Source organism: Lissotriton helveticus, chromosome 6, assembly GCF_964261635.1.
Source record: "Lissotriton helveticus chromosome 6, aLisHel1.1, whole genome shotgun sequence".
NCBI lineage: Eukaryota > Metazoa > Chordata > Amphibia > Caudata > Salamandridae > Lissotriton > Lissotriton helveticus.
In genome coordinates this window covers 710,617,130-710,637,953 of record NC_136067.1, presented here as the reverse complement: position 1 = coordinate 710,637,953, position 20,824 = coordinate 710,617,130, and the positions used below count along the sequence as shown (strand labels likewise).

The following is a 20,824-nucleotide window of genomic DNA, read 5'->3' as shown; positions in this document are numbered from 1 at the left end:
GTTGTTTTCTAGATTGCGTTGAGGAATGGGCCAGATCTGTTTGAATGACAATCTTTTGTCTGAATTCCTCACATTTATATGTAGTTAAAAAATATCCTCAGTCCGTCTCTAACCTGCTGGAGACTTGCACAGGCCCTCGGGGGTAGCAGGCTCTTCCTCAGAATTTTGAGACTCTGATAGATTAGAAAATATACATCTGCATAGTGAAGTGTATCAGTGTCTCATAAACTTGGCCTTAAGTGTTAAAATTTAGTGTTTTCAATACTGAAAGTGTACATGGATCCTGAGACCTATGTGGTACGTGACTTTGCGTCTACTCTATGCCTCTATAATTCAAGAAGCCTCATATTTCGTTTTCTACAGGGATCTTGGTGCGGGATGATGATTTGATAACGCTTGTTGGCCATCCTTTCCAGTGATTATAATGCATTGCTAAGTCCCTAGAGACCGGGTGTTTACAGTATAAAGTATATGCTTAACGTCGGCCAAATGGAAGTGTGCCTCCTTCCACAGCTACTCAGTCCTGTGTTGGGGGTTCAAAATGGTATCAAGCACAACTCTGGGAAAACATAGATGCTTCCGATCCGAGTTGAGCTACAGACCCTCGCCCTATAGAGCACAGTATCATCCATATCAGTGAGTGTTGAGGGCACCATCTTATTTCATGTGACCAGATTATAATCCTTTGTTAAATCAGTGGGAATGACCAATACGTTGAGATAAGAATGAATGTCCTCTTGGCGTGAGATTTGTGAATCTTGAATCTGTATCAGATCTGGTAAAAGCTTGAGTGTGTGTGATTGGTCAACCTGGGTAACAGCTCAGTTGTCTCAGTTCAGAGCCTGTGTTGTGTAAACATTTTGTCTGTGTTGGCCCTACCAAGCGCTTCTTTAAAAAGGCTTTGAATCTTTAGTATGTTTAAGGAATGTGTAGTTTTACAAAAAAATTCTTGAAAAGCTGAAATGTAACCTACATTTTCTTGCAATTATACACAGTCATTTTCCTACATATTTTGATAGACATTCCAGGTTGCCTTTCTGTCAACCTACCTTGATAGTCACTGGGCTCCTGCATATTGCCAGTAACATGCGGGGATTTACATGGGGTACTTTGTCATGGAGACGTGTAATTTCCATGTCCTTCAACTGTGAGTCCCAAAAAGGGTCCTCTGAATTTTTGCCTACAACCCCCAAGAACACTTAAAATGACTCTGACCTAAAAGATGCTTCCTCTGACGTAAGGGTACTATTTTGTTCCTCTACCAAAAAAGAGGAGATTAAAGGCTGAATTTTTAGTCCGTGAGCGGGAACTCCTTTCACCTGCACACAATGGCCTCAGCCACATCCCCACGTATATGTATTTTTCAATCTGTTTATGTTTTGAAGGCTAACATGTTATTTATGTGTCGATCTTGTGATTACTCCTGGTCTGTACTTGGACGACAGTGAATATATCTTTTTTATATTATTATCCTAGCCATCATGTTTATTTTCAGGAAATTTCATTGCTAATCTGAAAGAAGCTCTTGGATGCCAAGTTACAAGATTAAACTACCTGGGAGACTGGGGAATGCAGTTTGGTAAGTTTTTGAACACCAGGACACACATGTTTATGCTTTTAGGAGTCTGCCTTATTGGTACTGGGTGCATTTTTAACTCTGGTTTGGTGTGATCTATGCCATACCCATGACCAAGAATGTTCTCAAATTCTCAACATTGCAAAGCAGTTAAATAACAGTCTTCTAACTACCACTAGACACCCTGTAAATTTCCCTGTTACCCTCAACAACCTCATTTCTAACTACAGGGCAGTCTGACACATAAAAAAGTTCTGACACCGCAAGTGAATGGCTATTGAGCTTTAATTGTATCTGGTCTACACCTGAAATAACCATCATTGCCGAATAAAAGATTTTTATTATTTCCAGATCCTTGGCCTTTCAAATTTCGAAATGATTTTGAAAATATTACCAACCAAAATAATTCTTGACCTTTTGAGAATAATGCCACGGTGATTACTTTGATTACGGTGAAATAAATACTATTGAATTCGAATTGTCACAAAGTGGATACTCCCAGTAAACTTTTAGATTCATTTAATTGTATTAATCGGTTGAAAGCAGGGCAATGCATCGAGCTTGGTCTTTGGCTCAGTAAAATCCATCATGAAAGTACTGCTGGGAGAAAGGATGGGCATTTGTTCACACATTGTTGCTTCATAGGTTTCCCTGATAATCGCTTATTTTAGAAATCCTCCAAAGTATTCACTTTTGTTGGTAAGAGTCTTAAAGTGTAATTGAAAGGTTCATTGCACTGAACAATCTGTGTGCAGTCGTAGTATTGGATGCATTTGTGCTAGGGATTCATGCTATGAAAGAGCCACTAATGCAGTAAAGGGTGAGATTCAACCAGTTTAAATGAGTGATTCCAATGATGGTGATAAGTTTATGGAAAAGGACGGTTCCTTGCTGTCACAGTGAGAGCTATGTTAAATAAATTCTTAGATGTGCTTAGCGTCTGTGGAGCATTCATTTTGAATAAACCTGTTAATATAGGTTTTCGGAAGAAGACCGACTAATTTATAAAGATTAATTTTAGTAAAATTATTTTTAAGCTGCTGTCTGCGTGTCACCGAGTTCAATATCACCCTAAAATTGCTGCTTGTGACAAAAGGGATGGAAATTGTCTTTAACTCTGCTTTGCCTGGCAACATTTTGTAGTAGTATAATTAACCCTACCATTTCCTTTGTTCCGAGTCTGCTGTCTGCTTTCAGAAACCTCACCTTCCTTTAAAAGCTTTCCTGACCGGGTCAAAATCAGCAAATCAGAACTGCAGGATTTACATCTTAGTTGTGCACCACTCTCTCTCGATGGACTGTTTATATTAATTGACAGAATTAACTTTTCGAATGTACTATTTCATTGCCTAGCATACAGAAAACCAATAAAAGGTGTACAGCCTTTTTTTGGTTTTGACTGAAGTCTTATCAAGATTCAGATTACCTTGGATCTAGAATGTAGACTAGCGAAAGAAGGCTATCTCCCAGGATTTTCTGAAGGGAAATTGAATGTATGCATCTTCCTGTCCTCTTGGTCTCTACGAACGATGATATATGCACCTGAGAGCCTGGCAGACTTATCTGGTCTAAGAGAAGAAGGTCTCGACGTATAAAAACTGAAGTTCCTGAAGAGTGAAAGAGTCTTGGAAAGTGATCTCTGTTTGGTACACAAAACTGACTATTAACAGGCTTCTGGTATCTTCCCTTTAATGCACAGGTAACTAATGCGTACATTAATTCAAAATCCCATTTTATGGAGATTAACACAAAATGTACTCTACTGACAACAGATTACTAGAAAGTCCAAGGGACATTTTTTTTTTTTTTTGAAAACCTTTATTGAGACAAAAAAACAGGAGATACATGCGCAGGCCCACAACCATCATGGCCGGCCGCAAAAATAGACGAGAATAATAGAGAACCACATATCAATATACAATCAGGATATTGAAAAGGACGCCAAAAACTACAGTGGGGCGCGCAACTCAGGAGAGGAGGTTTTACATTTTTAAAGCTAAAGGGAGCGAGGGGGCTGCAACAGGAAGGAGTAGACACCGCACATTTAGAGCCCCAAAAGAAACGCGGCAAGAGGGGCGTGCCCCATATATAAATAGTGGTGGGCTATACATGCAAAAACCATACAGGAGCAATAGGCAGCAATTCACACAATAACAGTGGGAAGCCTAAACCCAGAAAGCCCATCCCAGGGACAAGAAGCAAAGATCCGATGAAACATAAGAAAACAAAGGTTGTAAGGACCCGAAACAGCCTACCCCACTAAGAGGAAAGAAACCTCCCAAAGCCGGAAAAGAGCGATAGGGACCATAGAACAAAACAAACTAAAATAACAAACCCCCCCCACACCCACCACCCTGCACCCCTGTAATGGCTACGGCCAAACCCACTAACAGCATGCCTGTCGCCCCGGAACTGCCCCACAGTAGGGAAATTTATATAAAAGATTATATAAAAGAATGGAGGAGGAGAGAAACAAACCCACTCTCGGAATTCAATACTCAGGCCGCCCAACCCTAGACCCCATCATCAACAGAAACAGAATGCATCACATCCCCGGCTATCAATCAACACCCCAGCGGCACGAGCAACAACAGTATAAGCACATGAGGAGACACCCCCACCCCACCCCCCCGCCGCCCGGTATTACGACAAAGTCCAGCTTCACAGTACCGTTCACCATCTCAAGTCCCAACAGTTTTACGGCATCACGGTGATTGAGAGGGAAAGTTCAGCCCTGTCCCCTGCGATCCAAAGCGTCGACGTGGTCCAGCAGCACCCGAGTCATCTTGAGCGGAACACACAAACCGTGCGATCCCAGTAAATCAGAGCGCCATCCAATAAAGTCTGTCCAAAACAATGTCTTACGTGCACCAGCGATAAAAAGGTTAACACCACACTGGAACAGCCCGCCCGGCCCGGACGGCACCAGCAGCCGCAGAAGAGCATAGGAAGTGCCTCTAATCACCAAGAATGGAGTGTCCAAAGATGGCGTCCGTGGACGAGGCCCCACACACTGAGCAAGCACCCCGACATCAGACCGCGGACCCCCCGTCGCGGGCCGCATCAAGGGGGCATCGAGAGCGCAGACCACCGGCACCTCCGTGCACATCTGGGCGGGGAGTCCACAGGAGTCAAGTACAGGATGAGGCCCAGAGCCACGCAGTCGCAAATGTGCGTGGGCAGGCAAAGTCACAATAGAGAGAACAGCATCCAGACTGCGCCCCAGGTCACAGGCCGTGGTACACAAAGCAGTATGAAGATCATCCAGGGCACTCAGAATGTCCGTAATCTGCACTGGCGCCTCAGGAGGGAAGGATGCAACAGAGCTACGCACACGGGGCTCGGAAACCTGGAGCCGCCCACAAGACTGGCCGTCCATGGTACCATCCCCACGCTGTGCACCACGCCCGCACACTGCAGAACACCATCGGTCCGGGGGGACAAGGGGCTCACCACCCATGTCACACCAAGCAGGCGTAAGCGCGGCGACTGTAGCAGCCATGTCACCAACTAAAGCCCGGGACCATGAAAAACGAGCTCCGATAGCTCCGACTTCAAAATGGCTCCCTCTGCATCACCTAACGAGATCAGAGGCGCACAAAGGCTTACAGGAGCCCGGGCGGTGTAACATTGTCGCAATCGCCGCCAATGTATCCCCTTCGCATAAAGGGGCAGAGCGGTGAGATGGGAAACACGGAATGCAGCCACTGCACTCCGTCGGCTGGTCCGGTGCCAAGTACAGCGGCCGCTGTTGTTGCGGGCGATGGCGGCCGCTCCCGGAGAACAAAGACCCGTCCACACCAGGCAGCGTCCGGGAGAAGGCGAGGGCGCCCAGCCGCTGTTGCCGCATGGAGCGACGGAAGAAACACACCAGCGGAGTCGGGGTCACCTCCCGCACCCGAAAACAGCACGCAGGATCAGGACCAATGCCAGGATAGGTCGCGGGGCGGGAGGGAAGCGAGAAGGTCGGCGGAGCCGAAGGATTAGGCGGCCATCATGGCTGCAGGCTAGGCTCCTCCCCCCCAAGGGACATTTTTAATACCCAATCGTAAAGGCAAGCTGCGATCTGTTCATTCATAGAATTCTTCCCAACTCCAGTAGACTGAATGATTCTTAAACAATTTGGACAAGGCTCCTCCTTGACCTCCCTCGTAGCTCCCACATCTCACCACTTCATGGAGAGCTCCACTGGCTCCACAGTCACAAATGCTGTCAATTCAAACACCTCACTCATGCATACAAACCACTGCATAACATTGGACCTGCTCACCTCAACAGCCGTCAACACGTCCACCAGCCCACCAGACACCTGCACTCATCCACACACTCACTCCACCCACGCATCCACAAAAGCAGAACGGGAGGTCAAGCTTTCTCCTACATTGCACCCAAGACCTGGAACGGCCTCCCTCAACACATCAGTGCTTCCTCCTCACTTCTTGAATTCCACAAGAAGCTGAAAACCTATGGGCAACACACAGTTAGTTGCACCAGAACAAATCCACTTAACATAACATTACTACCACTTCCATAGGAAACTTCATGTGTCTTTTATGATAATGAAAGAACTTGCATAGCTATTTCAAGTATTCACACGCTTAAGAGACCAGTTATCTCGCTGATCACCAACTTTGTGGATCTGGGCTGTATATTTTCTCTGGATAATAGTGAAATGTAATGCAAAGATATTTACCACAAAGTATTGTAATGCTCCGAACATAAACTAGTGTTTGCGATTTATTATTTTAATTGTTGCAAAGTTAGATCATATGTCAAAACGCTATGTGTCTAATCAGTTAGAATGTCCATTTTGTGAACAAAACATGGAAGGATATTCGTGATATGTTCTTAAGATAAAAGGATACCTTTCTATTATGCATTGTGTTTTTGTATAAATACTTGATACAGTACTGCTTATCTCATCAGGGTTATTGGGAGCAGGTTTTCAGAACTTTGGTCATGAAGAAAAACTGAAAGCAAACCCTCTACAGCATCTCTTTGATGTGAGTATTAACAGTTCTGTTTTTAATTTATAACAACGGGTTCCTCTTCACACACCTCATCATCTTAAGACTATGATATGAAATAGGGTGTTGTTTGTTTTTCCTCTTGACTGGCGCGTGCTCGTGGATTAGATTCTTGATTCTCTTGCCAGAGGGCACCTTTTACACTGCAGACCAATACATTCCATACTTGTGTAAAGCATGCTTATACAAAGCAACACTGTAAACAGAACCCGCCCAACCTAAAATTGCACAGAAACCCCTCTATGCATATACTTTGCAGTTATTTGTTTAAAATCTTTACAGTTATGCCTATTATAATTAATGTGTGCACATCAGTGTAAAACTAGTCACTGCTGTATTGCATCTTGGTACTTACTTTTACTTTACAAAGATACTGTGCCTTCTCCTATGGAATTGGAACACTAAAATGCAGCAGTTTGAGGTAGCTCTTAAAATTCTGTTTGTCATCAAGTGTCTCCTCTTGATTGCTTCTAAAGTAATATGTCAAACGTATTAGACAAGTGGGCTGCTTTTTTGCTGTGAAGTCCTGGTATTTTCTCAAAAAAACATTCCTTGACCTGTCTGGAGCAGAGATTCGAAATAGAGCGAGCCCTAATATTGAGAAAGACACATTTTTTAAAGCTCTTTTTATTGAGAAACAAGGCATTTTACAATCACAGTGCAGCATTAGTCAGGTAATCGGTAGTAATCAGTCAGATATCAAGTCTAGAAGATGATTGACACCATAACATAGGGCTAACGACAGTAGTCCTGTACAGTCAAATCTCAACATCTGTATCCCTCCGAACCCTTGGTGGCTCACAAATGTCCCCCTGGTAGGAATTCCATAGCCCCCAAATCTTTTCGGACACCCTCTGGATTAATAAATGGGCTTCTCCGTTACCATACACAAGTCCATATCCCCGGCCCAATCAACCACCTTCGAGGGCTTGGTGCCCTCCACAACCGTGCAATATTACGTTTGGCAACCATGAAACCTAAAATAACCCAGATTCTATCCTTGGCTTTAAGGTCGGTAGGGTCCCATATGTTCAGTGTAGCCAGTTTGATATTACAATGTATTTGTTGCCCCAAGGCCTCCTCCATCATGAGCACCACCCGTTCCCAATATTTCTGAATCAGTGCACGCTCCCAGAGTGTATGGATAAAGGTGCCTTCCTGTCCACACCGTCGCACACAACCACTATCTTTGGTGTAACCCATATGGACCAGTGAGGGCCCTGACAAGTAAATTCTGTGGAGAATCTTTAGCTGGACCAGCCGGAGCCAGGAGCAAATGGCAACTTCACGGGGAGAAGCTACCGCCGCACGCCACTCCTCGTCATTCAAGCTGGCCACGTTATAGTCCCATTTACTCCTTTGACGAGTCAGGGGGTCTGTCATGTTATTTATGAGCTTTCTGTAAATAAGAGAAATCGCCTTTTCTGGTAGGTCTCCGCCAAGGAACCTGTCCTCAAGAGGGGAGGAGTCCGGGAGGACAGTACTTTTTGGGATAACTGCGAGCAGGGCATTCCTAATTTGAAGATACCGTAAAATGTTCAGATGTGGCCATTTCGTAATCGTGCTGTAGTCGTGTAAAGGGTATGACGTCGCCCGATTTCCAGAGATCCCCCACCCTAGAGATACCAATAAGGTCCCATTTATGGAAACCCTTTAAGCGAGACAGCGGACCCACCTGATCACAATGCCAGAGCGGCGTGGTTTGAGTGAGTTTGCCTTCCCAGCCCGGGCTTCTGCTAGCGTCTTTCCATACTTGCATGGCATGTCCAGTCGGGCCGAACAGGGCAGGTTTCAGAGACTTAGTATACAGCGCACCCTCAAAACTACCCCCCGGGAGGAGCCACCTGTCGATCCGAAAAGCTGGATCATCTTGCTGTCTATAACTGCATTAGTTGATTGCTGCGAGGGCCAATAATACCTCCTAATCTCTGGGAGCCCAATGCCCCTGTCAAACCAACCTAGTGTAAGTTTATGGGTGGCTATGTTGGTGGGTTTGCCCCCTCCCACAGCAGGTCACAAAAATTGCTCTTGAGTTCTCTGAAATATGAAGCAGCGACTGGAAGTGGGGTGTTCTGTAGTGCATAGAAGAGTCGGGGAAGGGACAACATCTTAAATAGGGCCGCATGGCCCAGGAGAGTCAAAGGAAGCGATTTCCAGGGGAGGACATCAGATTTGAGACCCATCAGTGGCGGCTGAAGGATATTATCATAGAATATAGATATGTCTTTGGAAACCTAAATTCCCAGATATTTGAAGCCTTCCACTGCCTCTGTCAACTGGCAACCCCGGGGGAGCAAAGGCCGCTGTCCCCAGAGGACATAAAGCACTGATTTGGACCAGTTGATTGTATAGCCTGAAAATCTACCAAAGACTCGAAATATGTCCATTAGCACATTAAGAGACACTGCCGGGGAGGCAAAATAAATCAAAATGTCATCCGCATATAACGATTCTTTAATGTAGCCCTATCAGAATGTAAATGTTACCTCATAGCGATGCTAATTCACTATCATTAATCTCCCAGCTTATACTTTGTACCATGGTGCAATGCAAAGTCCTGGAGAATGTTTAAGAGAGGATTTTTCCTTTGTCTTGTTTTGATTACTGTCAAAATCAATCAATAAAACTTTGGGGAAAAAACACCAGCAATTGGTTGCTTATGATGCCTAGTGGAATGGAATGCACATGGAAAGATCTTCAGCACACACCTCATGCCTTCTTATGCCCTGTGTCCAAATAAGATCATCTTTAAAATTTAATTAATGTCTGAATCTCTGGGTTTCGTGAAATGTGGGTCAAAAATAATGTGTTAATCTAGGTCTGAACGAATGTTAGTATTGGGCCGGTGGTGCCTATCTGGAAGTGGAAATTTCTCTTCTAAATTATTTGTAACACAGCAGACTTACCTAACGACTGTAGCATTTTCTAAAGCTATAACAGTATAGATGGTATTAGATGGTCGAGACGTTACTTGTATAAAGGGCCTTTATGTGATCTGCCCATCTATCATTTGAAATAAAGTAATAGTTTGGGCAACAATATGCCTTGGTTCCATGTCCGATCAAGGTTCAAAATGCTTTATGGTTGTCTGCTTTGATAGGCTCCATTGCTTGCGCACAAGCATTTTATTGATTATTTCTTTTTCTGTTGGTTATTTTATTGCTCAACTGGTTCTTTGGGTATTTTACTTGTACGTCTTGTTTGCTTAAACAGCGTTTCTATAAGGTGGATCTGAGATTTTTACGATGGATTCTTTTTGCGTTTGTTCTTGATTTATCCCAGGTGCCTAACATATCAGTAACTGGCCAATTTTCCAGAGGTAATTCTCAAGGTAGAACATTCAGAATTGATTTAATGAAATGTTGCCAATTTGGAAGCCAATGTTCATGAGTAACTTCATCTGCTGTATCTATTGTTAAGCTTGAGGATTAAAAAGAAATCTGCTTCTTCAGTTTTGAGGCTTAGACCTTTGGTTTGCCTTTCCATTTAATGGCTTTAGATCGTATTACAGTCATGTGATCATTAGTTACGGTTTTATTAGTGATGAGTTAATAGTCAGGGTAGAATAATATCTTTTACGGATCATGGTCGCTTCCCTTCCTTTTAAGTATTTTGAAATATTTACATTTATGGAAATGTGTGTAATGTATAAAAGAATAATTATTTGTGGTTTGCGATATTGGTCCCTTAAATGTGGCTTTTAATGGTCAATTGACTCATAGTCTGCTATTGCATGACTGATAGAGGTGAATAAAAGATTGTAGGTGGATTTGACAGTATTGGTAAACAGCGTATTTATACCCTGAAGCGTTAAGTATGGTGGTGGAATCCTGTAAACTGTATCTGGAGATTCTTCGGACGTTTCATTCTTAATTGTTGAAGGGAAACAATTCTGGTTAAAATCACCGGTTTTAATGTATTTTTCTATGATCACACCTGATTCTGCTAAAAGTGATTAATATTTGTGTGTGTCCTATAGCAGGCATGGCAGAAAATAGATGTTTACAATTAAGATTTTTTATTTTATTGTGTCAGCCTATTAAAACTGTTAACATGTAATTCAATGTAGGTTTGATGGTAACATTCTTAATATTTAGATTCTTGTTGATTAAAGTCAGTAGTCCACCACTTGGTCTGCCCAATGTGTTTTTGGTTGCCAAAACTTGATGAGTTGTAAAATTGTGTAAGGAGAAAGTAGAAGATTTCCATGAATCTTGGATGCATATTACTTGAGATGTGTCATAAAAACGTAATACATTTCTTCCAGCGGGCTTTATCTGTCTGTTTGTTCCTGCAATGTTCCAGGAGTAAATGCGTAACTCACTGCCTTGATCACCAATATTTTCAATCCTACTAGGAATATGTATGATATTCTGATTAACCAAGGAGTCTGTCTGTTCAGAATCCACTGAAGTGGACACAAATCATTCATCTGAGAAGGATTTGTTAGTGGTAATTCTTACGTTCATATGTTCGTAAGGGACATTTAAAGTTGGGGTTTGATCTGAAAATCCTGTTAAGTGTCTATTAATCTTGCAAAATCATTGTGCTTTACAATGAAGTGTTTTGCATGCAGTTGTAAATACTTTCTTGGTTGAGAACCTCTCAATAAACCTCTTTTAATGTTAAACTTACAGGCCCAACTTCTTAATGAGTAAATATTATTCTCTAGACTCATTTTATCCAGAAAGGACTCACTGCTCCTTTCTAAAATCTTAATAACCTAGGTTGGAACCAATGTGCTTTATTGACCCCTAGTTTACACCCATATTTGAAAGGATTCATTTTTTTAAAATATATTTTTATTGTTCTGAATTAATTGTCACAACATTGCAGTACGTAAATCCAACATACACAATAGAAGGGGGTTCCCCGGCAGAATGAATGATATAGGCAGGAAAGAGGGGAATTAGGACAATACAAATAGAAGAAGCAAAACCCTGCCTAAATGATCAAATAAAGGTCCTCTAGGGGATCCAAAACTGTTGTTTATGGAGCAATATTAATTATGCATCAGAGCCAAAAGACATCCAACAATTATATTTCAGTCCATAATTTTTTACGAAAATATATATTTATTAGTTTTTATACAATCTGACATTTTTTTTATAAAAAAGAGCATTTGATGTGCATATATGGATTTTTCATATCACATTAAAAACACAACAATAAATTCATGTTAATCAATGTTCCACACACTCCAAGGGGGATTCTAGAGAATGAACAGACATTCATACCTTTAGGGGATCAGTCACACTCACAAACATTCACCACAATTCAGTTGAGTAGGTACAACATTGCCTGCAACTAATGAATGGGATTATAGTTGCATGGACGGGGGTGCAAGAATAAGATGGCACATTAGTTGGAAAGAAGTTGTCCTCAAGAGCTCAGATGCTGCCGTTCTATAAGGTAACGCCAACGCGCGTTTCGGTGTAAAAGCACCTTCGTCAGGGCAAGAAGGTACCACCAAGGAGGGGGACAAACATGCTGAGGTTAAAAAGAGTCACAGTTGAATTTAGAGATTCAAAAATTGCAAATTTTTCGGAGTTATTGGATTCCTAATTTCGGAGAGGATTTGTGAAACTCCCTCGCGGATTACTTGGCATCGACTGACGAGACGCTACCTTTATGAACCGTGTGATCCCTCTAAGTTTGAAACCGGATGTCTAAGAATTACAACCTTATCGGCGAATGCTCTCCGAGCTACCCGAAGGAAGGAAAATAGGAACCTTTTATCAACCGAGTGGAAACTTCTGTTCCTTCTTCCTTCAATAACTCCGAAAAATGTGCCATTTTTGAATCTCTAAATCCATATATGCACATCAAATGCTCTTTTTTATAAAAAAAATTCAGATTGTATAAAAACTAATAAATATATATTTTCGTAAAAAATTATGGACTGAAATATAATTGTTGGATGTCTTTTGGCTCTGATGCATATTTAATATTGCTCCATAAACAACAGTTTTGGATCCCCTAGAGGACCTTCATTTGATCATGTAGGCAGGGTTTCTATTTGTATTGTCGTAAATCCAACATAGCATGTTCTTTGCAATATACTGTATACAGAGAGCATGAGTAAACATATTGATGCAGTTTTCTTGTTACATATAACTAATCCCAAGAAATTTGTAAACCCCCCCCCACTACTTTCCCCGCACTCAGTTCAAAGTATCTACATATTCCGTACTTCACTGGGCCAACGCTATGTTACAGTAATATTCTCTACTTCCGACACCTCTGTCTGCTGTATTTTCTTCTTCCAACTTCATCAGCTACTGCACCCTTCGGTGTGCGACTATGCCAATCGGGGGGGGGGGAGGTGGATCTGTTTTCCTGCATCTGTGCATCGTCATATCCACTGCACTAACAGCGTTTGCCTATATCTGCGCAGTAACATAAAATGCTTCAAATTCTATGAGTATGGCCTGCCATTCCATTGAGATATGCGTCTTACGGAGGCCTCTACGCTCTTCCCTCTGCAGTTCGGCCCCTTCTGCTTTACCCCAACATACTACCTCTCCGTGCCAGTCACCAGGGTCAGGGGGTCTGGCTGATTTCCACCTCGTCGTTATCGTTCTTTTTGCCAATAGGAGGGCCAGGTCCACGAATCGTGTGGTGGTACCTTTCTTCTTTTCAGTAGGGCCTAGGCCTAGTATACAGTATGCCGGGGAGGAGTAAGGTCTTGCGGGGGCGACCGTAGCCAGGGCCTTGCAGACCGTTCCCCAGTAGTGACCCAGCCTGGGGCAGTCCCATATCATGTGTAGCAGTCGGCATCCGACGCCATGCACCGAGGGCACGTGTCTGCCGTGTCGGGGAACATAATGTGCAGTCGTTGGGGAGTAAGGTACGCTCTATGTAGAATCATTAGTTGTATAAATTTAAATGTAGGATTTCGTGACACCTTTTTGGGGAATTTCAGTATCTTGTCCCATTCTTTATCTCTGAGCGCTCGCCCTATGTCCCGGTCCCATCGTTCCCGAGTGGGTTGTAAGGAGATCGCCCTGCTAGCACGTATGCCATACGTCAGCCATTTCGTTAAATTACTTCCATTCCCTATTAAATATTGCATGGTGAGCAGCGGATTCGTAGGTGGTTCTATTCCGTCCCGTGCCCAAGTCGTATTAATGTAGTGTATCACTCGTGCATGTATTAAGAACAAGGCTTCAGGGGTCTGGTGCGCTCGCGTGAAGTCCATGTGCGTCATGAGACTGCCGTCTGCAAAGAAGTCGCCTATGTGCGCAACACCAGAATCATGCCATGGTTGGAGCGCGTGCTCCGTAAGCGTCCCTGTACCGAGGGGCAGGCCTAGCAAGGGTATTGTGGCTGCATAAGGGGTCGTCTCATTCGTATATTTGATAGCTCTCTTCCAGCACCTCATTGCTAGACGTAATAGGTGCGGCGTTAATCTGGGCAGCATGGCATTCGGCAGGAGCAGGCGATGTATGGTTCCCCGGTCTCTATCAGTTGCGGTCATATTTATCTCATGGAGGTTACCACCTGCCAGCCAGTAGGCCAGCCATTGGAGCTGGCAGGCGTATCCATACGCCGCCATGTCAGGGACTCCCATACTGCCCTGAGACGTTGGTAGTTGTAACTTAGCGAGGCTTACACGTTGTCTCCCCAACCCCCATATCAGTTCCGTCAGCATCGTGTTAATTAATTTAAAGGTGCTCATTGGTATGAGGAGTGGGAGGTTCGTAAAGAAGTATACTAGTCTGGGTAGGACCACCATTTTGGAGATAGCTATCCTTCCCGCTATCGACAATGGCAGGGTAGTTCAAAATTGTATTTGTGTTTTAAGGGTTGTAAGCGCCCTACCCAGATTACCATCGAGGAGGTCTCGTGTGTCGCGGTATATTTGTATCCTTAAGTATTTAAATGTCGAAGGCCCCATCTGGAACCTGTGCGGGGGGAACTGTAGCTGGGCATCTCTCGTAGCGCCACTAAAGAGTAGCCATAGGATTTAGTTGCATTAATGTCAAGGCCCGAGATTGCTCGGAAAGTTTCAAAGATGTCAGGTATAGGGTCGAGGCAGTCCGACATGTCCCTAACGTATAGTATTATGTCGTCTGCGTAGGCCGACACTACATGTAGCACTAGGTTACGCAGTATACCCTGTGGTGCAGCTAGGGCTCGAAGTCTATGTAGCAACGGCTCTAGAGCCAGTATAAAAAGTAGGGGCGACAATGGGCAACCCTGGCACGTTCCTCTAGCTATCGTGAACTGGCTCGAGATGCATTTATTAGTTCGGACACGTGCCGTCGGGTGCAGGTACAAGAGATTTACCCATGCCAGATATGCAGGCGGTATGCCGAATCGCGCCAGGGCTGCAAACATATAGTCCCTTCTTAGGGAATCAAATGCCTGCTTCAAGTCCAAGGAGATACAGCCCTCTGCACCACTTTGTGCGTCCTCATGTAACATTATCTGGCTCAGTCTCCTTAGGTTGAGCGCCGTGCTCCGTCCTGGCACAAAGCCACATTGGTCCGCATGTATAAGCGCTGGGATGTATTGGTTCAGTCTTGTCGCTAATATCTTGCTAAGAATTTTATAGTCCGTATTTAGCAGCGACAGCGGTCTATAATTCGACATTTGTAAAACGTCTCTACCGGGTTTTAAAAGGGAGACTATCAGTGCCTGTAGGGTCGTAGGTGGTAGGGCACTAGCCGCTATCGATTCTTGGTATAGGAGATGCAGCTGTGGAGCTAGTAGATCAATATATGTGACATAGAACTCGGCCGGTAGGCCATCGGTCCCAGGGGTTTTATTCTGTGGTAAGGCTTTAATTGCTTGTCTGATTTTTGCGGCCGTGATGGGGCGCGCTAGGTCATCTCGCTGCGCAGTCGTGAGTTGTGGAATGGGTAGTTCCTCTATAAAGGACTCGAAAGTAATGTCCGTCATCGGTGGGTGAGGGCCGTATAAGTGTGTGTAGTAGTCCTTAAAGGCGGTGTTGATGCCCAATTGTGTCCCGATCGTTCTCCCTAATTGATCATGTACCTCTACTATAGGGGCACACATGGATGAATCAAGCACTATACGCGCCAGTAACGGCCCCGATCTGTCTGCCTGAGTGTGCTGTCTAGCCGTGTATTCCCTGTAGTCAATAACCCGTAACTCCTCAAGTAGCTCTGCATGTTGTATATGGACCTCTTGAAGTTGTGTGAGTTGATCGTTTGTGCCCGCAGCCTCGCTTTCCAGCATTGCTAGTCTGCCCTCCACCTCCGTGAGTTTTTCCACCACTGTCTGTCGTATGCCTACTTTTGTGCCCATGGCCAATCCCCGTATGGTCACCTTAAAGGCATCCCATTCTATTTGTCTGGTGCTAGCTGTGCCCGTGTTCTCGGTAAAGAATGCAGTTATGGCTTCCGAGATTGTGTTTCTGAAAGCCGGGTCCTCAAGTAACCCTGGCGGCAGGCGCCAGGTTGGTATCGGGGTTGGGATCCTCCCCCATTGCATTGTCAGTTCTACCGGGTTGGGGTCCGAGAGTGTCTTCCCCATGTGAGTTGCCGAGGTGATGGACCCCAGAAGTATGTTAGAACAGAAAAATCGATCTATTCTGGTATGCAATTTGTGTGGTGGGGAGTAGAAGGTATACTCCCTATGTCCCGCGTGTTTGATTCTCCACGCGTCTGACATGTTCCAGCTTTCCGCCCAGTGTGCTAGTGCCTCTGCCTGTTTTCTGCTATCGGCAGTGTGTAATGGGGGTGGGACCTATCGAGGGAGATATCCAGGACCGTATTGTAGTCCCCACCTATTATCCATCCGTGTTCAGACCAGTCTGATATTACGCCGCTAAGGGTGGTAAGGAATTTCGCCTGTTCCGTGTTGGGGGCGTAGACGCAGCCCAGCACTACAGGGGAACCGTCCAGTATCCATATACAAATACATATCGTCCCTCCCTGTCCACCCGTTTCTCTATTAATTTAAAGGGGATGGAGTTTCTTATCCATATAGCAGCCCCCCTAGAGAAGGCCGAGTAGGCGGTAGCAAATAATTGGCCCTTCCATTTCTTGTGTAATTTTGGGCCTTCCGTTCCATTTAGGTGGGTTTCTTGTAGATAAGCTATATTAATCTTTCTTCTGTTCAATTGTGCCAGTATCCTGTGCCTCTTATGCACTGAGCCCATTCCTCGCACATTCCAGGTGCAGAATGTATATGTGTTAGGTGTCGTCATAGTGAGGAGAATATACAGTGAATGCTTTACCCATTACAGCAGTTTTGCTGGGCAGTATGAAGCTTGATCTGAGTGCTCTAACTACGTAGCTCTCTCTGGCAGCTTTAAGGATCGTGTCTCTATCTTTGTAATGAAGTAGTCCTGTAATCAAGGGGCTTGGGGCGCTCCCGTTCTGGGCGGTCGCGGGGGTACCCTGTGTGCGTGCTCCACGCTGTAGAGTGGGGTAAGGTGCGTTGGTGCCACCACGTTTTTGAGCTAGTCTTCCACAAACTGGGTCCCTCGCTGCGCTCCAGAATGCCCAGGATGCGGACATTATTGCGGCGGGAATGCCCTTCCCCGTCGTCCACTCTGTCCCGCAATCCTTTGAGTTGACGCTCCTGGTCCTCCAGTCTCATGGAATGCTCAGTCTGCTGCGGTATCAGGTCATCAAGTGCCAACTTGTGACCAGTCACTTTCTCCGCTAGTTTATTATGGTCCGCCTTCAGTAGAGATAGTCCCGTGGACATTGTGTTTCCAGTGCTTCTCTAGAAGCTCTTATTTCAGACAATATTAAATCCAATTTGGCCTCTTGTGAGCCCATTCCTGTAGGTGGTATTACGTCATGGTTGGACGAGGCTAAGGGGTCCTCGGATCCGGTAGATTGCATTGCGGCGCCCGCCTCAGGGTCCGGTTGCTCAGCCCTGTTGCGCCTCATGGTGTTTCTCCGCGTCCGTAGTCCGTCCGTTCCCGCCCCCTCCGTTGTTGGCGTCGCACCCCACTCTCGTGGTGCTGGGCCTCTAAAATCGGATCGTCGCAGGCCCAATGTATCCTCACGGTGGATGCCAGTCACAGTTCAGCGCGGTGGTTCCTGCATATACCCCTGCCTACGCTCACCGTCGCTCAATTAGTGTCCAGGTTCCTTCTTCCGCTGTTGTGCCAGTTGCAAATTCCACTCTGAGGGGGAGGGGAATCAGGGTGTATAGCCGGACTCCGGCAAGTTCGCGCTGTCACCCATGGGCACTCCGCTAGCCTGCCCGTGTGTGACACTTGCAGCTCATCCCCTTTGCTGTGGTAGGGACCAGTCTGCTTCTGTGCTTAGTTAATGGCTTCCCGTCCCGCTTTAGATGTGGCTTCCTGCCTGGTAGTCTGTGTTAGCCTCCCCTCCGCATAACGCGCCATGTTGCGCTGCGTAGTAATGCCTTTGTATTCTTAACAGTGTTCTTTCAGGGCAATTAGCCCTCCCGGTACGTGATAGGCAGCCTCCCTGTCTACAACTGCTCCTCTCCTCGCCTCTGTGTCCGAGCACCGGTTGCAGCTTTCACAGGACGGCGTTAGCTGTTCCGTTGCCCCGGGCGCATCAGCCTCGCTTCTCGGTGGCAGGGCGAGGCGTCGGGCCGCTTAGCAGGATCATCCACTCCACCCACCGTGGCTCCGCAGCTCGATGGTAGGCCAGGGGGGGTGTCACTCACCCCGGAGTTGCAGGTGCCGCAAGCCGCGGCCCTCAGGCAGCGAGTAGCAGTCCCAGCGGCCGCCCGTCTCCTCGGCAGTCCCCACGGCCCCGCCTTCACTGTGGACCGCGGCTTCATTTGAAAGGATTCATTGGGGAATAACTACAAACTTCTTCCTCCACAATAAAGCGGTGTTTAAATCATATCAGGTTCTGACCGCTGGTAGTGAGCCAACAATGATCTGTTTTCAAGACGCCCTGTAAGGTGGCCTTGTGATCATAGTAAGACTCGGACAGTGCCAATTGCCAGTTGTTTTTGTTATTGTGTTAACGTTCTCAATTTAAAAAAGCATTTTAAAAAATCAATCAAAGCCCCTAGAGAATGTTTTTTAAATTCAGAGTTTCTATATTTGCCTACCAAAATAAGAAATCCGAGCTATTATGACCCAAACATAGGTCTTCCTGTTGCATTGTGTTACACTAAGATTGCTTAGCTGGAATAAAGGACATGGGTCTGAGTTACCACAAGAGGTTTCAGAGAACAAGAAATCGCAGTGGCCTGAGCTTGTTGTTGTCGCAAGGACGACACAGAAGTGGGACTTATGCTTGACCAATGTATCGATGTTGCAATAGTAGGAACTCCATCACAATTTGCACCCATCTCTTTACCTTCTCACATCAAACCCTATAATGTGTGGAGCTGTTCCAAAAAACGGCTTTGACATTTTGTTCAGATTGGCAAGCTAGCAACCGAGCACAACAGCCATTCCTTATTAGGGTGATGCCTGACATGGTGAGGGCACTGCTCAGAGGACTCGCCTTCTGGCGTTACAGGGCTTGAGAATAGAGCTGCCCTCAGAGATGTTATAGATTTATTCGACCTGGCTTACAATTAGTCCGACCTATCCTTGCTGGGCAGCATTCCTGCCTTTAGGGCTGCATAACTCTAGCTCCCTCCTGATAATTGCAATTTTGTGCAAATGTAGTGAGCTCATCTGAATACCTGAAAGTTTTCACATCAGTTGGAAAGCAGGTGGACTTCTTGAGATTTGCCTAGATGTCAAGGTTGTTTAGTAGAAAATGTGCCATGTAGAGTTGTTGCATCAATTTTGTGGGATACTATGTCACCAGTTGAATGCAGTCTAGGTAAATATTGAGGGCATCTGCCCTGGGCTTAAGATGAGCGAAACAGTAGACATTGAAACTACTAGATCTTGCCCTGCCTCTCAGATTGCAGGAACATGTGATTAACAAGCATTTACAATGCAATGGTTTTGCCTTTGTTAAAGTTAGAGCTATTGGCATTGCTCTTGACATTATTTTTATTTATGTTTTTTTTAACATAAATAAATGGCATTGTCATTTACAATGCCACTAGCTTTATCTCTCGCAAATGACACACACAAACACACACAGAGCCCCCCCACACACACACACAGAGCCCCCCACACACACAGCCACACAAAGCCCCCCACACACACAGCCACACAAAGCTTCCTACACACACAGCCACACAGAGCCCTCCACACACACCCACACAGCACAAGCGGGCAACAGGGGCACACGGAGGCACAAGCAAACCACTTCATAAAGATATACTGAACTCTAGCTACAAACTTTAATAGAGCCACCCGCGACCAACTGCATCAAAGAGATTAAATACAACCCAGCGTCCAAGGCAACCAATTTCTACGTACTGCAGATTTAATCCACAGCATCAAATAAAGCAGGTTCTCTCCCATGTCCAAGTTGAAAACCTTATTACAAGCCAGCAATGAGACAGTACAATTTAAGAGAACACTGAAATTTACCTGCAACCAAATTTCAGGGAACCATAGCTAAATAGTTTAATTCGGTAGCAGCAGATACAAAATAGCATGGCCAGTCTAGCACTGTACCTCAGGATACATGTAGGTCTCACACTATAAATTTGAGGGATTCTGTCCCCCTTGGACACGGCCGGCATGGTGCTGGTGGGGAACGACGGAGACGGCAGCGGGGCTAGGGCTGTGGAACGGGGCTGGGAAGCAGCGGAGGAAGATGAGGGAGGCAGGGGGGCGGGGTTACAGCAGAACGCGCAGAGCTTCTGAGAACTGTGACAGGAACTACACAAACCAGATTGCACATATGGACGTGGATACGCGCCACCGCTATAACCATGTTAGAGTCAGGCAAATGCTTTCTAGTTTGTCATTTTCTCCGTTAGTATAAGGGCGTGACCAATTAAACTGACAACCCGGCAGTTTTACCGCCTGACCTTGAGATGGCAGCCATCGACGATAGCTTGCACAGGCACCAGAAGAATGTTTATATAGAACAAAGAAACTTGCAAATGCCTTCCATCAGCGAGGCCAACCCAAAGCAACGACCGCGTTCCCGGCCAATCAGACACATTAACAGGAGGATGCATACCTCGCACTAGGCTCGCCAAGCGCTTCGAAACGCGGCCTCGGTTGAAATGCCCCGAACGCCAGCGTCTACACCACCCGGCCCGCTCTCCCTCCCAATGTCCCAAAAAACCTCCGCTCCTCGTCTCCTCCCGCCATCGCAGAACACCCGCAAGCAGACCCCCGAGCACAGCACTCACCGCAAACCGAGGGAAAAAAGGCAGCCAA

The 20,824-nt window shown here is 45.5% G+C and overlaps 1 protein-coding gene across 2 annotated transcripts in view; it reads left to right on the top strand.

Annotated features, from left to right (window-relative positions):
• Positions 1-20,824, top strand: part of RARS2 (arginyl-tRNA synthetase 2, mitochondrial) — a 286,247-nt gene that overhangs the window by 41,540 nt on the left and 223,883 nt on the right. For both annotated transcript variants that reach the window (XM_078648190.1, XM_078648191.1), the window contains 2 exons: positions 1,496-1,579; positions 6,503-6,579. In XM_078648190.1, coding sequence (XP_078504316.1) covers positions 1,496-1,579; positions 6,503-6,579 — 161 coding nt within the window. The remainder of the gene's footprint in view (positions 1-1,495; positions 1,580-6,502; positions 6,580-20,824) is intronic.